The sequence below is a fragment of the Hemitrygon akajei genome, chromosome 17, assembly GCF_048418815.1.
Source record: "Hemitrygon akajei chromosome 17, sHemAka1.3, whole genome shotgun sequence".
Classification (NCBI taxonomy): Eukaryota; Metazoa; Chordata; class Chondrichthyes; order Myliobatiformes; family Dasyatidae; genus Hemitrygon; species Hemitrygon akajei.
This window is the reverse complement of record NC_133140.1, coordinates 54,920,400-54,939,545: the sequence shown is the minus strand read 5'-3', so window position 1 is coordinate 54,939,545 and position 19,146 is coordinate 54,920,400. Positions and strand designations below refer to the sequence as shown.

The window sequence follows — 19,146 nt, the reverse complement described above, 5'->3', positions numbered from 1 at the left end:
TAAAAATGTAGTTTGGAAACATTCAGTGAGTTGGTTGCAAGTGATATTTCATCTTCATGAATTTTCAGTAGTACAAAAAAGCATTAGAATTTTTAAAAAAATCTATAAAGTTATTTAAAACAAAACAAAGCATAGACATAAAGACATAGAAACAGAAAAAGTGAGAGCCTGTTACTTGCAAAAGGATGGGATTGGTTACATAACCTAAGTAACATCTATAGAAATAAAACATGGGTTCAAGGATATATAAATGTTTACAATGTATTAGCTGAGAGGGGAGAAAGAAAGCACATAGGTTGTGTAGAACTCAAATTTAACTCATAAAAACCATGGTACGCACCATATACCAAGTGCCAAGAGATTGACTCAATAAGTATAAGCTTAAATCTTTTGTGACGAACATGAATTCTACTCTGAATGGACCTGATGAATCTTTCAGTTATTGTACTGTACAGAGTCACCATTTGATGAAAGTTAAAGAAACCCAAACTCTTATTATCACATCTGCGTTATTCTTTGCCAGCATTATTCAATTGCTGTGAAAACACCTTTGTTGTCTTCAACCAAGTTTGATACACTTGTGAGAGTTACTTTCCTTAAATGCGTTGTTTGTTTTAAAAATTTGGTTTAGTCCAATTTGTGTTTGGAATAAATCAGACATATTATGGTAATTTTAGAATTAAAATTGTAATACTGTGGAGATTTTTTTCCTTTTTCTCCATGTGTGAAATAAGCAAATACTCAATACGTTTGAATGTAATGAATCAGAGATATGTTTACCAGATGAATGGATTGTTAAATACAGGTGTTCTACCCCCCCCCCCTTTACAAAGGGGTAGAGCGTTCCTATGAAACCTTTCTTAAGCCAAAATGACATAAAGCGAACCATTAATTTATATGGGAAAAATTTTCGTAAAAGCGAAAATCGTCTTTGTAATGCGAAAACAGGTACTAATGTAGGTCTTTTGTAAAAGCGAAGTGGCGTAAAGCGAACATTCGTAAAGCGGGGGACACCTGTATGTGTTTGGCCTCCAGGTATTTTTGGTAATTTAGAATTAAAAGTTTTCCCCGCTATTCGAAGGTAGAGCGTTCCTATAAAATGGTTCGTAAGCGGGAATGTCGTAAAGTGAAGAAGCAATTACCATTTATTTACATGGGAAAAATTTGTGAGCGTTTGCAGACCCAAAAAATAACCTACCAAATCATGCCAAATAACACATAAAACCTAAAATAATAGTAATATATAGTAAAAGCAGGAATGATCTGATAAATACACAGCCTATATCAAGTAGGAATACTTTTCTGCAATTATTGCAGCACTGTCCACCGCAGCAAAAATCTCATGTAAGCGCTCTCGGCAGAAAGACTCGGCGCAAGTGTTCTCGGCAGCACTCGCGGCAAAAACACTCGGCGCAAGTGTTCTCGGCAGCACTCGCGGCAAAAACACTTGATGCAGCGCTCTCGGCAGAAGCACTCTTTCCGGTAACCTTTAAGCTATGAAGCTGCCAAATCATACCAAATAACACTTAAAAATACACTGCCTATATAAAGTAGAAATAATGTACGTCCAGTGTAGTTTCACTTACTGGAATCGGGAAGACAGCGAGCACACTGATGATGGTGTGTTAGGCTGAGTCGTCAGAGGTTGGCACGGTGGGAGACTGGGGTGTCGTCTCATTGTCATCTGCTTCCATCAGGGCAGGCAAGTCACCTTCTTCTATGTCTGCCTGCCTCGATGTCGAAGATCGGGGTTCATCGTCTGCTGTGGCTGATGTGGAAGGCTTGAAAAACGACAGTATGCTTGACTGCTTAGCCTCGCGCATTTTTCTATCAAACAGTTCTTTGTAAGCACTCAAACCATCCTACAAATATGCTGTAAACCTACAAATCCCATTTCCAGAAAAGTTGGGATATTTTCCAAAATGCAATAAAAACAAAAATCTGTGATATGTTAATTCACGTGAACCTTTATTTAACTGACAAAAGTACAAAGAAAAGATTTTCAATAGTTTTACTGACCAACTTAATTGTATTTTGTAAATATACACAAATTTAGAATTTGATGGCTGCAACACACTCAACAAAAGTTGGGACAGAGGCATGTTTACCATTGTGTTACATCACCTTTCCTTTTAATAACACTTTTTAATCGTTTTGGAACTGAGGATACTAATTGTAGTAGATTTGCAATTGGAAATTTTGTCCATTCTTGCTTGATATAAGACTTCAGCTGCTCAACAGTCCATGGTCTCCGTTGTCTGATTCTCCTCTTCATGATGCACCATACATTTTCAATAGGAGATAGATCTGGACTGGCAGCAGGCCAGTCAAGCACACGCACTCTGTGTCTACAAAGCCACGCTGTTGTAGCCCATGCAGAATGTGGTCTGGCATTGTCCTGCTGAAATAAGCATGGACGTCCCAGGAAGAGACGTCGCCTTGATGGCAACATATTTCTCTCTAAAATCCTAATATTCGCCTCAGAGTCAATGGTACCTTCATATACGTGCAACTCACCCATGCTGTGGGCACTGATGCACCCCCATACCATCACAGATGCTGGCTTTTGCACCTTTCGCTGATAACAATCAGGATGGTCGTTTTCATCTTTGGCACGGAGAACTCAACGCCCGTTTTTTTACGAAAACTAGCTGAAATGTGGACTCATCTGACGACAGCACACGGTTCCACAGTCTTTCGGTCCGTCTGAGATGAGCTTGGGCCCAGAGAACTCGCTGGTGTTTCTGCATAGAGTTGATGTATGGCTTCCTCCTTGCGTAATGCAGTTTCAAGTTGCATTTCTGGATGCAGCGACGGACTGTTAAGTGACAATGGTTTTCCAAAGTACTCCTGAGCCCAAGTGGCTATAATTGTCATGGTAGCATGACGGTTTATTAGGCAGTGTCGCCTGAGGGCTCGAAGATCATGCGCATTCAACAGTGGTTTCCGACCTTGCCCTTTACGCACTGAGATGTCTCTGAATTCTCTGAATCTTTTCACAATATTATGTACTGTAGATGTTGAAAGACCTAAATTCTCTGCAATCTTGCGTTGAGAAATGTTCCTTTTGAACTGACTAACAATTCTCTCACGAATTTTGGCACAAAGGAGTGAGCCATGACCCATCCTTGCTTGCAAAGACTGAGCTTTTGATGGACGCTACTTTTATACCCAGTCATGATACCTCACCTGCTACCAATTAGCCTGCTTAATGTGGAGTCTTCCAAACCGGTGTTACTTGAATATTCTGTACACTTTTCAATCTTATTTTAACTCTGTCCCAACTTTTGTTGATTGTGTTGCAGCCATCAAATTCTAAATTTGTGTATATTTACAAAATACAATTAAGTTGGTCAGTAAAACTATTGAAAATCTTTTCTTTGTACTTTTGTCAGTTAAATAAAGGTTCACGTGAATTAACATATCACAAATTTTTGTTTTTATTGCATTTTGGAAAATATCCCAACTTTTTTGGAAATGGGGTTTGTACATCCCCTTTCAAAATTAAAGTCATACTTTTCTGCAATCATTGCAGTGTTGTCAATCGCAGCGAAAATCTCACGCAATTGCTTCACGTTCAGTTCCTGAACGACTTCACTTTCGGGCTGTTGACTACTGCGTTTGGTTTCAATTATTATCCTTTCCTCTTCATCAGCTCTTCATCTGTCAGTTCTTGGTCTTAGGATGCCAAAACCTCTTCAACATCATTTTCGTCAACTTCCACAAGCCAAACTCATTTTGTCCTTAACTTTGTTCACCACGATTGGAACGCTTAATTATGTCTAGTTTTACGCTAAGTGTAACACCCTTGCATGCTCTTTTAGGCTTTTCCGATACCTTAGAACTCATCTTGCTAACGGATGCACAAAATAAATCGACATAAAGCACAGATGCTCACAGGAGGCATGTGTTTAAGCAATGCTGACTAGAACGCAGTTCCAGGGGAGGAGGTTGGCTGCTTGGTGCGCGCGCTGCCTTTTCTCATAACAGTGAAAACACCTGTTATCGAAAACAGGTAATTAATGTAGGTCTTTTGTAGCAGTGAGGTGTCGTAAAGCGAACATTTGAAAAACGGGACACCTGTAACTGCACTTTGTCCTTGACTGCAACAATTTGCAGATGTATGACTTCTGTTGAAATGTTCTGCAAAAGAACATTGTATATTGAATGCTGGATAGACAATTATAGTCATGAAAATTGATATAAAAGTATACATTTTGATATTGCAGTCATATCACCACCCTGAAAATTGATCAGAAACCTCCTGCATGTAACGATTCAGTTGGAATTTCAACTCTCTGGAATCATGGGTATTCTGAAATGGCAGGGCACCGAAATAAGTAAGTACATCAGCAATAAGCTTGGTTACTGTTTGCTCTTTCAGTACTGCTGGTTTGTTTGCCATTTCCTTATGGTACATTCTCTTCCCCCTCATTTTTCAATTTTCTGTTGCCAATTTCTGCTGAAATCTCTTCAAGTTGCAGTTTTCATTTCCTTATTCTTCCTAGTCTCTTCAAGGTCAATATCTATCTACTGTCTACATATTCAGTTTAATATCATAAGATGATGGATGCATATCAGTAAGACAACATAGGAACAGCTAATTTAAATGGCATGCTTTCAGTGGGTGAGCGAGAACAGGGAACTGAAGGTACTCATTCACTAATCCTGGAAAATTTGCAGATCAAATTGTTAAAATTTATGATACATTTGGCCTTATAAATAGGAGCATTTAATTTGGAAACCAGGAAACCATGTTCAAAGTTATCTTAGACTATTGTTTATAATTCTGAGCACCAGATTTGTAAGTATGTCAAAGCTTTGGAGAGGAAACACGAGAAGTTTTAGTAGAATGATACCAATGAAGTCAGAACTTTCAGGTACATGAAGAAGTTGGAACTCAGATTGTTTTTAATCAGGATTACAGAGTCTCTCTTGCCAGAAGACCCACTGGCAGAGAAATTTAAAGCAGATCTTCAGAGCTTCGAGGGATTTTCTCAATGTGAGTAGATAGAAGTCATTTCTTCTGCCAGTGAGTCTTCTGGCAAGAGAGACTCTGTAATCCTGAGCAATTTCTGTCATTCTAACAGGAGTACCCACTTTTTTATTTAGTGACTTTGTATTTTAAAACTATTTTTGTTTATAAGAATAAAATAAATTAATAAATTTTAATATTTTATCCTGCATAATAAGTACGAAGATTTTTAATCAAAGTTAAAATGATAAAGTATTATGCGTTCTATTAATTCTAAGCTGATAACTAGTCTGTATGCTCATGGCAAAGGCAAGTCTTTAGATACATTGACCATTTGTTCAGGCAACCTTAAGTACCAATATATATGGAAAGTATTACTGGCCTCTGCCAGGACAGATGAAGTAATAAAACAGATTGAGACAAAGTATGGAAATTAAACAGAAACATATTCTTATACATTAGGAGTGTGTTACAAAACATCATCTTCAAAATTGAGAGCAGCATGAGTAAGACACATTATAGTCAGAAATCATATGCCTAATGCTATCATAAAAACCACTACTTGCTTTCATCTGGTCAGTTATGCTTTGAATTTATGTCAAGGCAAATAATATATGCAGAAACTTGTGAAGTGGTAAAAATCAGAAGGAACTTTAAAGCAGTGATACAAAAGAATTGAAACTACAATTTTTGTTCATAATTTATAGTCACAAATAAGTTGCTCACTACAAAGCATGTTCAAGTTGCATGAAGAGTTAGTTTCTCTGCAGTACATATAGTTATTTTAATGGCATTAAAATTAAATGAAACATAAATCAAACTTTGAATAGTGAAATGGGAAATCAAATTGTGTCAAAACATAGTATTAATATTCCAAAATATATTAGAAATCTGACAGTCTGACATCAGATTGTCCATAAATCCTGAAAGTTTGGTTCACTCATTAGTCTGGAATGTGAGCCAGGAATCCCAAATGCAGTTAGGATTGGGATCTGGAACACAGACTATCAGTGATATGAATGTTTTTTCAGTCAGAGTTGGGATCTTGAATGCTTGTATGTTTCACTAATATGAAATAATCTGTTTGGATACCAATCGGACTAACATCCAATAGTCTGGAAAGTTTTGTCCAGAATTACCAATGTAACAAAGGTGCAGATAATAGAAGTTTTATTCTATCAGCATTTGGGAAGTGTTAAGATTTTATTCTACTCTATTGATTAGTACTAATCTTTTTATTTTTATTAAACACATACTTTGGTATTTCCAGACTCTGTCTTTCAGTCCTTGCCCTTGATAGTTTTGGGGATAACCCAGAAGCACTATACGGACTGTTTGATGGAGACAAGAACATGGAAATTCCTCGTTTATTGCAGTGCACTGTGGGAGATGTATTGGCAGAAGAATTGCAGCAGTCCTGCGTGGACACTGTTTACATGACTCACACATTCCTCGTCTCACACAGGTGAGAAATATGCATTTGCACCATCTGATATCAAGCTCCATCTATTCTATTTACAGTAGCTTAAATGGAGAACCTTTTATTGTAAAATACTTTTCATCCCTGACCTTTAGAAATAAATCTGATATATTCTGAATGTAAAGTGCTGAAGATATGAGTTGAATTCCATGAATAATTCTGGAATTTGCAATTGAACAGTGACAGTGTAGTAGGCAAAGCAATTCTTGTTATGAAATATGATGGGGGACCATAGTGTAGAATTCATTTATCAGATATAAATCAACCACAATATCAACTACTTTCCCTTCATGTAGTTGTATGTTTAAAGACCAGCTGCTACCAATTGAGTTACTGAGTTTCTTAGCCAGAGTCTAAACCTATGATATAACTGGGGACTGGATGATTCCTTTTCAATTACATTGTGCCATCAATTGGTGTTCTAGGATGTGACATTATCTTTTAATTTCTTTAAGTAAGGAGATGAAACATTGTTAAACAATCTTTTATAGATTATATTACATCATTTCTATTATTGATTTTGACTCTTATGTTTTTACCTATTATGGGCAATATTGTATCTCAAAGCTAAATAACTAATATACTACTGAATCCAAAGCTACATTTAGTTTTCTGTTTAATATTGGAGATCTAGTACAGACATTACTACAGTTCCCCTTGTAATGCTTTATTTCATTTTTAAGAAAACTAGGGATGGTGGGACAGAAGTTGAGTTCTTCGTCTGTGTTGTGTCACATTCATCGTGATCCCAGTGACCACAGTAGCTACTTCACTCTTACTGTGGCTAATGTGGGCAATAGCCAAGTATTGTTATGCAGAGATGGGCAGCCACTGTCACTTTCAAAGTTGTTCAGTCTTGGACAGTGTGCTGAAGAACTTGGAAGAGTGAAACAACAAAAAGCCATTATAACTGAGGTTAGTTTCAATATTTCCAGTATTTTTAACCTGACACAGCTACATTTTTAATGCAGCCTTCCTTTTGCTAATGTTGGAATATGTATAATGTATTAACATTTATATCTAAAATAGAAAAGAAAAACTGGAAGCACTTAATCAGTTAGGCAACATCGTTGGAAAGAGAAACAATTAATGTTGCAGGTTGGAGGTGCTGTATCTGAACAGGAGAGAAAGTAATTCTAGCATTTGTGTTTTTGAGTTTCATTTACATCTAAAACATTGTATTACGTAATGCTCTTTGGTACAGGCTTTGATATCCCTTTGAATTGTACTAAATAGTCTACAGTCGTCTTTCTGTCAACTCAACTGGAGCTGAAAATCTTATTGCTTTTGGCCACATCCTTTGCACTCTTGACTAGCCTGTCACTTTCTGTTGTACATAAGTTTGAGGTTAATGATAGCTGCTACTCGTGTAACAATCTTGCATTAAGTCTTGCTTACCCATCACACCTCTGTGTATTGACTGACACTGGCAGCTTTTAAAATAGTCTCAATTTTAAAATTATCCTTGTTTTCAAATCTTCCCTTCTGCTTTATACCTCAAGAGTTTTTTTGGCTGTTTGAATTCTGACCTTTAGAATTCCAGAACTTATTTGCAACACAATTGCTATTTTGTCTTTAGCTGCCTGCACTCTAATTTCTGGAATGCTATCCTTCAATCTCCCTGCCTTCTATCTTCCCTTCTTTCTTTGAAGTGCTCCTTGAAACATATCTCTTTGATAGCTTATAGTGCGGTTTAGTGTCAATTTTAGTTTGGAAATATTTCTGTATTGGATTTGAAAATGTGTTTTTTTTTGAAGATGCTAAGCAAATGAAAGTTGGTGAAGTTGAATTGTTTTATCAGCAGTAAAACATTTACAATTACATATTTATGCATTTTCCCCTTAGGACAATAAAGTGAATGGTGTTACTTCTTGTACCCGTCTTTTGGGCTGCACCTACCTCTTCCCATGGGTCCTTCCCAGACCTCACGTCCGCACCATATCACTTACCGCACAGGATGAATTCCTTATCTTGGGTAACAAGACACTCTGGGAAAATTTGTCCTATGCTGAGGCAATAGAAGCTGTTAGGACTGTGCCTGATCCTTTAGCTGCAGCCAAAAAACTTTGCACCCTCGCTCAGAGCTATGGCTGCCATGATAATGTTGGTGCTGTGATAGTGTACTTGAATGTTGGGGATGATAACTGTACATGTGAAATTCAAGGAGTTCCATTAGCTAGTCCAACTGTATTTGCTCCTATTAATATGTCAGTAAAAGATGGTACACATTTTTCTGGCACCCCATCGTCCAGCAGTGGGATAGCATCTGAATTCAACAGTGAGATGTCTGCTTCTGAAGTGAGCAGTGAAGTGGGGTCCACAGCATCAGATGAGCAGCCAGCTACAAGCCTGGAAGCTTCAACAATCCCTCGTGCTGAACGTCGCTGCAGCCTCCATCCAAGTTCTTCCACCAGTGTTTTCCAGCGACAGCTTTCTAGTGCAACATTCTCTAGCAACCACTCAGATAATGGCCTTGATAGTGATGATGATCAACCAGTAGAGGGAGTATTCTCTAATGGCAGCAAGCTGGAAGTAGAGGTGGATATCCATTGTGTCCATTTCCAAGTTCCAGGAAACTCCAACACTTCACAAGCTCATGATGAGGGATTATTTGTCAACCTGTCTGGGGATGACAGTCCACAGTCATATGTAAAAATACAAAAACAAAATGATATAAACAGTGGGTCATTGTTAGTGAGTAACAAGGAAGGAAGTGATATGAAGAAGTCTTCATCTGCATCAAACCTACAGGGTAAGAAATTTTCAAATGGATCTGTGGTCCCTCTTGAAAAAAGCCACAACATTATTGAGGTGGCTACAGAGGCTCCAAAGAAAAAATGTGGATATTTTGCTGCACCTGCACAGCCAGACCCAGAGGACCAATTAATTGTACCGCCAGACCTGGAAGAGGAAGTGAAAGAGCAAATGAAGCAGCATCAAGATCCTATTTCAGAAGCTGAATCGGAAAGAGACCCTAGATTAACTCAGCAGGAGGTCTATGACACAGCACTGTAACACAGTATTCTTTCAATGGAATTACACTGTCAAAATGAGGGTTAGGATAGTACTATATTAGATATTTCTTGTGCAAAATATAATCACATCATCACTAAATATTATTTAAATTGTACATAAACTAGATTACAAGAAGCTTCAGCATTCATCAAAAAACAAAATCTATTGTGTGGTGTTGGCTTTGACCTATTGAGATTGTTATCTTGTGATGGTTTTAGGTTTTCATTTTCAATTAAAGCTGCATTATCCTTCTCATGATATGAACAAGTATTTAAAAATAGTTTTTTAAAAAAAAGATGGCATCCAATTATACTTGTGGTTGCCTGTGTAAAATGTTTACAAAGTTTTTTTTGAGTTAAATGACCTGCATCAAAGTCCATTTTGTTAAATTAAAAAAGAGTAGCAGCTTCCCTAAGTAGGTAGTGACATTTTCAGTGGTTCAGGTTTTTTTTTTTTTTTGCACTTTTGTGAGAAGACTTGCATCCTTTCATCTCTGGTAGACAGTTTACTTTTAACCAAAATCAAACAGCTTGAAATCTGCAGATTTTAAAATCAGTAATGCAAATGCAAAGTGACCATAACCTGTCTTAGATCTTTTGAGATGTTTGGTTGCAATGTCAGTCAAGGTTGCATGGCTCTCTCTGTCCTACTTATAATTTTTGCTGCTAAGCTCTCCAAAGAACTGAGCAACCTTTTCATTCATCCTGGTTTAGGAAAGATGGGCTTAATGTTTGTAAACTTAAATCTAAGTTGAAGCACATTAATACTGCAGCTTTGAATTTAAAATACAAACATCTTCCAGGAGCAGAGAAGCATCTGCGTAAAAATTGGCTTTAGAATATGCTTTGTTTTTATTATTTTATATTGCAACCAATCAGTGCAATTTGTGCTCACAATTTTCCTGGAAAAATCTATCCTCTGATTATAGTTGATAAGGAAAACTTGGCTATAATTTACATGTTAGAGAAACTAATTGTTTTTACTCATCGCTATTTGTCAGGGATTCTGTAGGTTTGCTCAGAGGATTAGACACATGTGCTTTGTATAATTAAGCATAATTTAATTGGTGATGCATGTCATGTAGTTTGTAATATATTTATCAGAGGGCAAGAAATGTTCTTGATCACAGAGGTTTTGTCAGTTAAAATCATTTTAAACAAATCTATATATTTAAAACATGCTGAGGTAGAGGAGCAAAAACATTTTGACTATAGTCTTTACTGTATTTAATTGCACTTAAATCTTATTTTCTACACATTCAGACTAGGCAAGCAAGACTTAAACTTTGTTCAGACGACATTTTATTTCTAATGTAGATGACAACATCATCTGATGTTTTTGTGCAATATCATTGATCAAACAGTTACTTAAGCAAAGTTAACTTTGTTTTACTGCCCATGTGTTACCTAAGCTGTGAAAGCTTTTAGCATTTTCAGATTTTACTTTTATGTTTGATACAATGGCAGTTGTTTTTGCGTGCAGGAAACAGCTACAAAGCTGAGATCCTGAGCACAAACTGTGCATGAGATTGTGAAATAACATCAGAAAGTACTGGAATGCTGTTTTTATTTTGGGTCCATAACCTTTTATCAGAACTGAGGAAACATGAATATAACAAAGTTTAAGTTGAAGAGAAGGTTGGGTGGGAAGAGAGATCAAATGAAGATTAAGTGATAGAAGTGGTGATGATTCTGGCTGAAAGAGCACGGATAAGATCTGTGGTGAGGTGTGCATTGGAGGAACTTTCTCAAATCTGAAATTACAAGAGGGAAAAGTCAGCTGGTAAAGTGAGATACAAATTTGGAATAGCTGATTAGCTGGATTTGATACCGAGTCTTGAGAGCTGTAACCTGCCCAGCCAGAAGATGAGGTGTACTTCATTGGAACAGAGTAGGAGACTAAAGACAACCAACTGCAGAGTAGCTGTGCAGTGGAAAATTCATTGAACAGGCAATTAGAAGTTCATGGTTAGCCTACATGTAAGAGAGCAGCAAGAGCTAAACTACCCACGTGACCCTCCTTTTGATCTGCTTGCTCTGAATGTCCAATTAGAAACAATTGACACTTACTGTCACAATGTACTGGGTCCTTAGCATTGACAGAACAAAACTAATTTCTGTTTCTGATATTAATTTGCTTCTGTAATAAGTCTGATAGGATTATTTAATCTAGAAAATTGAGAGTTGTCTGCAGTTTATAATGTTAATGAAATAGCAGTGGCCAAAAGTAAAACCTTGAAAAAGTATTCCACCCATTTTTGGTGCAGTCGGGCAGCAGCACTAGATTTTGTCTTTGAGCTCACAGCTGTGAAGAAATGATGAGGGAAAATAGGAAGGGGCAATCATGGTCATTAGGGATAGAGGAGTACAGTGCTGAGTGTTCCCACACACTCCACACTGTAGATTGATAAAACAATCAAGTACACATGCTATGATTAGCATTGCTTACCTGCAAAAAAGCCTCATAAATCAAGGTGTAGGAGTGTGAATATCAAATTCATGTTGCAGGGGATTCATTAATTCATGCATGATTTCAGTCTTTATGCATGATTTGCAATTTGTTCTCTCTCACGTGCCCATCAAATCCCCTTTGAATCTATTTCTATTAACCTATACTAAAGGGTCATTTACCACAACCAGTTAACCTCCCAGCATATCTTGGGGATGTAGGAGGAAACTGGAGTATCCAAAGGAAACACATGCAGTCACAATGGATTTGAGGAATGCAGACCAACATTTAAGGAGTTGTTCAGCTGTATCACATAACACATCATCAGGTCTAATCTGCCTCTATATGAAATGTACAAATCTGTATCTTGAGATACCAAATTCCAGCATATTGATGTGTACAGAAACAGTGTCCTCTAAACATGAATTCCTGTCAATCTCTCACAAATGCAATTTCTTTTGTTTTTTTTTCACCGAAAGGTAACTGGTAGGGCAGGAGAGATTTAAAGTATTTCAGCAGCAGGTGAACTAAACTATTTAAAGTCAGACCTTTTACATACAGAGGACCAGGTCCTAGTGATGGTGAGAACCTGAACCAAGGTGCAACAGAATTCATGGTTATGAACAATTGGCCACAGAGAGAGACTAGAACTGTTTTAAACTTATAATCCTTAATTACTATGAAGTTTTGCTCATTTAATATGATTTGTTCTACAAATTTTTGAATGGATTTAGAGAATGGGTGGTGAGGTAGTACCAGGGCTGTTGTCAGTATCTGTGCAGGAATTAATTTGTTTTTTATATGATGCCCTAAAGAGGCCGCTTGCAGTCTTAAATATATGTAAATATACACCTGTTCTGCAACCCCTCAGGGCAGAGAATTTCTTCCACTGCCATCAGGGAAGAAATTTCTTTGTACCTCAGTTTTAAATGAACGCATTAAGAGTGTTTTCATTTGAGATAACTATTTCAATAGTGAGCTGGAGAAGTACCAGAAAGGATGATCATCAGTTCCAAGATATGTGGGAAGATGCATAGTCAGCTGGTTGAAGGGTAAAATTTCCTCGTGACAACAAAGAAGAGGGCCATTTGCCTCATAAGGACTATGTTAGCTCCTACCAGAAGAATTCCATAGTCTCATTCCCCTTCTACTTTCCATGAAGTTCTTGGATAACTGCATGGATATACCTCCTAAAAAATTAGACAATATTTGGTTCCAGGTACTTACTGAATCAAATACAATCGGTCTCTCTATTCTAAACTAAGAAGAAAAACTATCCTTGATATCAAACTTCTGATAACCATTCAACCAGTTCCCCCGGTAAGAAGATATAGTTTGGTGACACCTTATTTCTGCCTCAGATTCAAAATACATAAATTTGTATCTGAAAATCAAGGAATTAACAGACTACAGATAAATTGGATATGACATCAAATTTTGTCATCTACAGTAGAAAAATTATGGAAACAATTTAGGAAAAATAAATCCGAGTGAATGCTAATGATACTTATAGTTGTGGTACTTTTATAAGTTTCCATTGAGGTTTAAATTTGCACAATGTGTCTAATTCCATGAGTCTATCTATGGCATATAAAAGGTGGTTGGACCAAATCAAATGGATGCATTTGCCTTCTTTAAAAAAAACGTTGAAGAGGCTGCCTTACAAAATAGAGCAGCACAATATTATTAAGAAATGAATATTGTCTGGTATTAATGCGATATTTGCAGGCTGAAACATAGGTATTAATCCAAGATCTTGTAAATTCCACCTACTTGATTTTTAATCTAAGCTTTTCATGACAATTAAGCTTTTGTTCAGTTTTTGTTAATCATTGTGAGCAGTGAGATTTTTCTTACATAGGTATTATACTATATATGTGACTGCCAGCACTGAGTGTTGCATCTAGCAGGAACCATGGCTTGTGCAGGGTAGGACTATCTGGCAAATTTGGAACTGGGATGAGGAAGAATTTAATTGATGGATAAAATAGCCATTATTGAAAGTGCATATAATTTGAAGTCTGCAGGGGGAAAGACGTTAATGGTTCAAATGAACTCCAATTTGTAGTTTTATAACCCTATGTATTACCTATCCTCACTGGAATTATATATGCTGAGTTAGATCTGTGCACCTACAAACATTTTCACTTACACATTGCAGTAAGCTTAGTATATTCAATGGGTCTTATGTGTATACAGAGAGAGAGGTTCTTTTGACAACTAAGAGTCTATAGTCTGAAGTGTTTTACATTACCATAGACATTGATAGCATCAAGGAATCAAAAGCTTTCCCATTATAATCTGCCGATGAAACAAAATGTTTAGCACTGGGTTATAAAACAAATTGAATGATGGTCAATTTTATTAGAGTGTAATGCAACAGCATATTCCAAAACTCATTGTAAATACAAAGTACACAAAATGTAATGAAATTTCTAATTTTTTATGCAGCAAATCTTATTGTATCTAAAACTAATTTGTACATATTGTAGCATATTCAGATGATGCTGAATATGCCCATATAAATTATATATTGAGTATTGATTTATAAGGTACAGTATTTAATAGTATTTAATTCAAGCAAACTTTCTGCAAAACAAAGCAGGAAGATGATATGTATTAAGTTTGTCATTCACAATTTTGAAATAGACATTTAGTCCTTGTACTGAATTGCAGAATGGTACAAAGCACTGGAATTTAAGTACTAATTTTAAAATGTGTTAATTTGTCCTTCAAACAGTTCTTAGGTCTGAAGAAAGTCTCATCAATTTTGAAGCTTTGTTCAGTATTGTTTAAGTTTGTTTGTAGCATCGGCTCCAAAGGCAATTATTTTTAACTTTGTTCCTTCATTGTTTTTTTTAAATGTCAGAACCTGCTAGATGTTTCTCCTATCCAGATCATGTGAAATTTAAAGTATGTTTCTCTTATTAATCAGGTTTTTACTTTCATTCTTCCCTGGGCACTGAACTGAAAATGCTTCAGAATATTATGCATGTGCAAATTGAATGAAATATGCAAAATGTAAAGTTTGGTTTCACAGGAAAGAATCAAAGATTGAAAACAGCCTTTGTTCGGCCCTTAATTTTTTCATGTGTAATAGCAATTAACATTTAAACCATTCTGCTTAATCATTTTTTGTACAAACTATGAAAGGAAAAACATAACTCCTAGGAGTGATTAAATTTATTGTGACTTAGTCACACAAATTTACTAATCTTCTCTGAGAGAATGTAGCCAATTCAAAAGCATTTTACTGTGAATAAGGCAGCACTTTGCTCAGTCCAAACAAGTGTTAAAATCTTTTTCATTTTTAAAAGTGCTTTTTGTTTATTTGTACATTGTTAATTTTGAAAATTAGCAGTACTTCAGGCAATGTTTCCAGTTGTGACAATCAGATTGGGTAAGAATTAATTTGCCATTTGCTAGGAAGATTTCTTGAAATTATTTCTATAGAAATTATGTTGCTCTTTAGACAATGTTTTGTACAAATATCCCAAATTGAAATAATGGTTAAGTAATTACCTACAAATAGTATTCTTGGTAACCTGAAATTTTAATGAATTTTTTTGTATGGATGTAGTTTACTGACTACATCCAGTTAAGTGGGAGTAGTGTTATGATACAAATGAAAGGGTAGAAGAGTTTCTGGTTCCAAAGTGAACCTGTGAGATGCTGCATTTTGGAGATGTAGATAATTGTGCCACTAATAGCTAGTGCAGAATTATGTAAACCAGTGGTTGATGAGGGGACAATTCCATGATGTAGCACATCAACCATCCACTCAATTAGTATTCTCTACTTATTTCATAATTTCTTGGTTTAAAGTAATTCCTATAAATTATTCAGTAGTTTAATAAGTGATCAAAATGTTTACTCAAGGTTAAATGCACACATATCAAGCTGTTGCAACAGTACCTATTTACTAAAATTAAACAGAAGCCCACAATTATCATTTCTAGTAATTTTTCTCAGTAATGCAGAAAATGAGTATTTGAAGGAGCAAAAATGGTATTTGAAGGAGCTAAAAAAGCTGACAATTTAAATTGCATTAACTCTTCAAAAACTCTTTTTCTTCTGAAATTTAAGCACTTAATTTCAATTCAGATTGAACTCAATTTTTAAAATTAAGCTTTTAAACAAATATTCAGGGAAGGCATCCCTGTGGGTGAGAAACTTCAGGCTGCTTATATCTGACCACTTTGGATGACCAAATGTCATGAAGCAAATTTTGCAATTTTTTTTGCAGTTATTTCACTTTATCTCATACCTCCAGTCCACCCTCCTGATTTTGCTGCACTTATGTGTATGATGTCAGAGAGAAATTTTATTAATTGGTGTTTTTCACTGTTAAAGGTTTTTATAAATGCAGGCAATTGTGGTGGGAAAAGTCATAATTAATGTCTATTAAACACAAATTATAATCACCCTTTCATTCCACTTTGGTGGTCATGAGTCTGTTGCGAACCTTTGAGCTGCCAGTTCAATTTATCTGGCCTGAGTGCCTTTGGATTCTGTCAGTGATATTATGTATAATAAAGCTAACTTACTTTAAAATAAGATAATTTCTTTATAGAACAATACGAACATGTATACAATGCATTAACTGTACTTGGAAGGATGTTCTGACATGTAATGTTTCTTGTAAGTGGTTTGCACTATGAAGAGGTTAACCTCAAAATTCACAGATTTATGGCAACATTGGATTGCTTGGAGCTATAGATTATTTTGACACTTCTGAACACAGATTTCACTTTTTGCTGGAACAGAGATGTGTAAAATGACTTTCCAAGTCCTCCTTTCTTTGTCAATAAAATAATAAAGCATGTTTCTCAATCAACTTTTAAGATGACCTGCTAATGTGCAAGAAATGTTTTGATTACAATTTATACCAACTTGCCAGTTTTCTGTTGTAATATTTTAAAATGCATCATTTTGATAGTGCCATATGCTTTGTGTATTACTTTCCATTCCTGATTCCATGTATATAAACCCACTTCAGTTGGAAAAACAAATGGATCAGAGAATTCTCTGCTATCTAATCCATTGCAGACAAATTTGTTCTTAAATTATTAAAGAATATGAATATTATTATTAAAATTGCTCCAGATTTTGACTTTCATTTAAAATATCCAGCAATTACACAACACCCATGAATCATAATACTTTGTGCAGATAATTTGATATTGGGACTGTGCCAACTTGTTTACTTTTTCTCAGTTTAAAGATACCTACTTTTATCACTAATGTGCCTTACACACGGCTGCTGTAGACATTATAGTAAAAGGTTTGTTTTATTAATTGGTTGGGTAATAATGGTGATTTTTTTAAAAAAAACATCATTGAATTCAAATTTTTACTAGCATTTGTATAATGCTTTAAAAATAGAAAAATCTTGTTTTATAAAAATATAATTGGACAAGAAGATAGAATTTATTAGGAGTGAATAAAAACTTGGCCATGTAGATGAAATTTCAGGAGGATTAAATGGAGGAGGTAGGGCTTAGGCAGGTCATTCACAGTGTGTGTGAAGTTTAGATGATTAAAGTTATGGTTTTAATTGGGTAAATCAGGTAAAGGGAGTTACACCAGGCCAGAAATGGGGAAATATAGACTATAGGGAGGAAAGGGGATAAAATACACCATGATCACATTCATAGGATGCCATTTATGCTTGGATTAGGGTTATTTCAGTGTTGTGGTAGTGAAGTTCAGATTTAGTTGACAGGAAGAATATAGCATGAATGTTAGGGTGACAACAAGAGAATTTGAATTTTCTACTGGGGGGGGGGACAAAGGTACTGGAGACACTAGTGGACAAAATGTTTGTGAAAAGATCTTAAGGAGAGATGGGAAAGAGCTGAAGGTTGATGAGGATTTTAGGCTTAATTCAGGCTGAGGTAGTTGAATATTGGTTTTAGTCAAAGTTGTCAAAAAAAAGTGAGATTCTTGTGTGGCGAAGGTGACAATGAAGAAAACACGATAACAGTTTAAGAAATAAGTTGGTACCAGGAGAGGGAACTTGCCTTTTATTTTCTGATAAATGTAAACTCAACAGAAAGGAGAAGCAATTAAACAAATTAATAGACAGCTGTGGAAATGTTCATGGTACATTTTTTGAAGTTGTGGTACTACTTGTGTTTGCTTAAGAGAAAACAATGACTAAACTGCAGAAAATGTAAAATCGCCATCTATACATAATGCAGGAAGCAAAATATTTCCGTAACATTTAAGTATATATTACACAATTTAGTTTTTATCATTAAAATCATTAGAATAGATAAAATCCTTCAGTTCCATAGGTTAAGTTTCTACTTTTAAATTGTGAAGTTCTTGTTTTCTGATGTGGTCAGCTAAATAATGTAATATATACTTAATAGAATTAAATGTCATTGATGCTGCTTCAGGCAAATGCTTTTTGCTGTCCTGCACTGAGCAGAACTTGTTGACCACCACCTCCTCTAACCCTCAGTTTTGGAACAATTCAAATACTCAGACTTTTATATATAAACATATGAATATATCAGTTATTCATTTGTTTTTACAGTACAGGTAAAGTTATTTTCCACATTGCTTTTATTTGTATACTGCTCAGTGTATAAGATAATTTTTGATTTTTTAATTTCATGGAAAATTTCTTTAAAAGTATATTTGTTCTCAGTACATTTTGCCTTGATGTGGCTATTATCCTGGAAATTTACACAAGTGGGGCATGCAATTAATGCTACTGTGATTGTAATTTATGTAATTTTAATTCATGCAGTGGTCATTTTGCACATGGTTCAATCAGGACTGAAATATATAAAATATTTTAATGTATATGTATTTTAGCATGCAGAGTTGTGCATAAAATGTAATAATGAAATCCTGTTCTGTTATTAGTGTACTTGTTTCTCTGTGCACATCATTGTACAGATCTGAAGCACTTTGGAGAACTGAAGATAGGATTTATGTGGTTCATTGGTTCCCTTAGATACCAGAAGATGTTTCTTAAAGATGCTGCTATAGATTCTGGAGGATCCATCTGTATTTTTGATTATTTGTTCAGCCAAAGTAGCAATAAAGATTTATACTGCGTAAAATATATGACTATGAAATTTTATTCTCAGTTAAATTTATAATGCATGCCAAGAGTTTACAGATTTTCCCATGGGGGTTATCTGAAATTGAATCCTAATTTTTTTTTAAATTCTCTGGTCAAAATACTAAAATCAACAAAAAAAGGCTGCTT

The 19,146-nt window shown here is 35.5% G+C and overlaps 1 protein-coding gene across 1 annotated transcript in view; it reads left to right on the top strand.

Annotated features, from left to right (window-relative positions):
• The window catches only part of LOC140740706 (PH domain leucine-rich repeat-containing protein phosphatase 2-like), a 133,438-nt gene extending 114,448 nt beyond the window's left edge, over positions 1 to 18,990 (top strand). Inside the window, exons 16-19 of the mRNA XM_073070152.1 lie at positions 4,230 to 4,340; positions 6,246 to 6,440; positions 7,139 to 7,370; positions 8,301 to 18,990. Coding sequence (XP_072926253.1) covers positions 4,230 to 4,340; positions 6,246 to 6,440; positions 7,139 to 7,370; positions 8,301 to 9,470 — 1,708 coding nt within the window. The 3' untranslated portion in view covers positions 9,471 to 18,990. The remainder of the gene's footprint in view (positions 1 to 4,229; positions 4,341 to 6,245; positions 6,441 to 7,138; positions 7,371 to 8,300) is intronic.
• Positions 18,991 to 19,146: the final 156 nt, after the last annotated feature.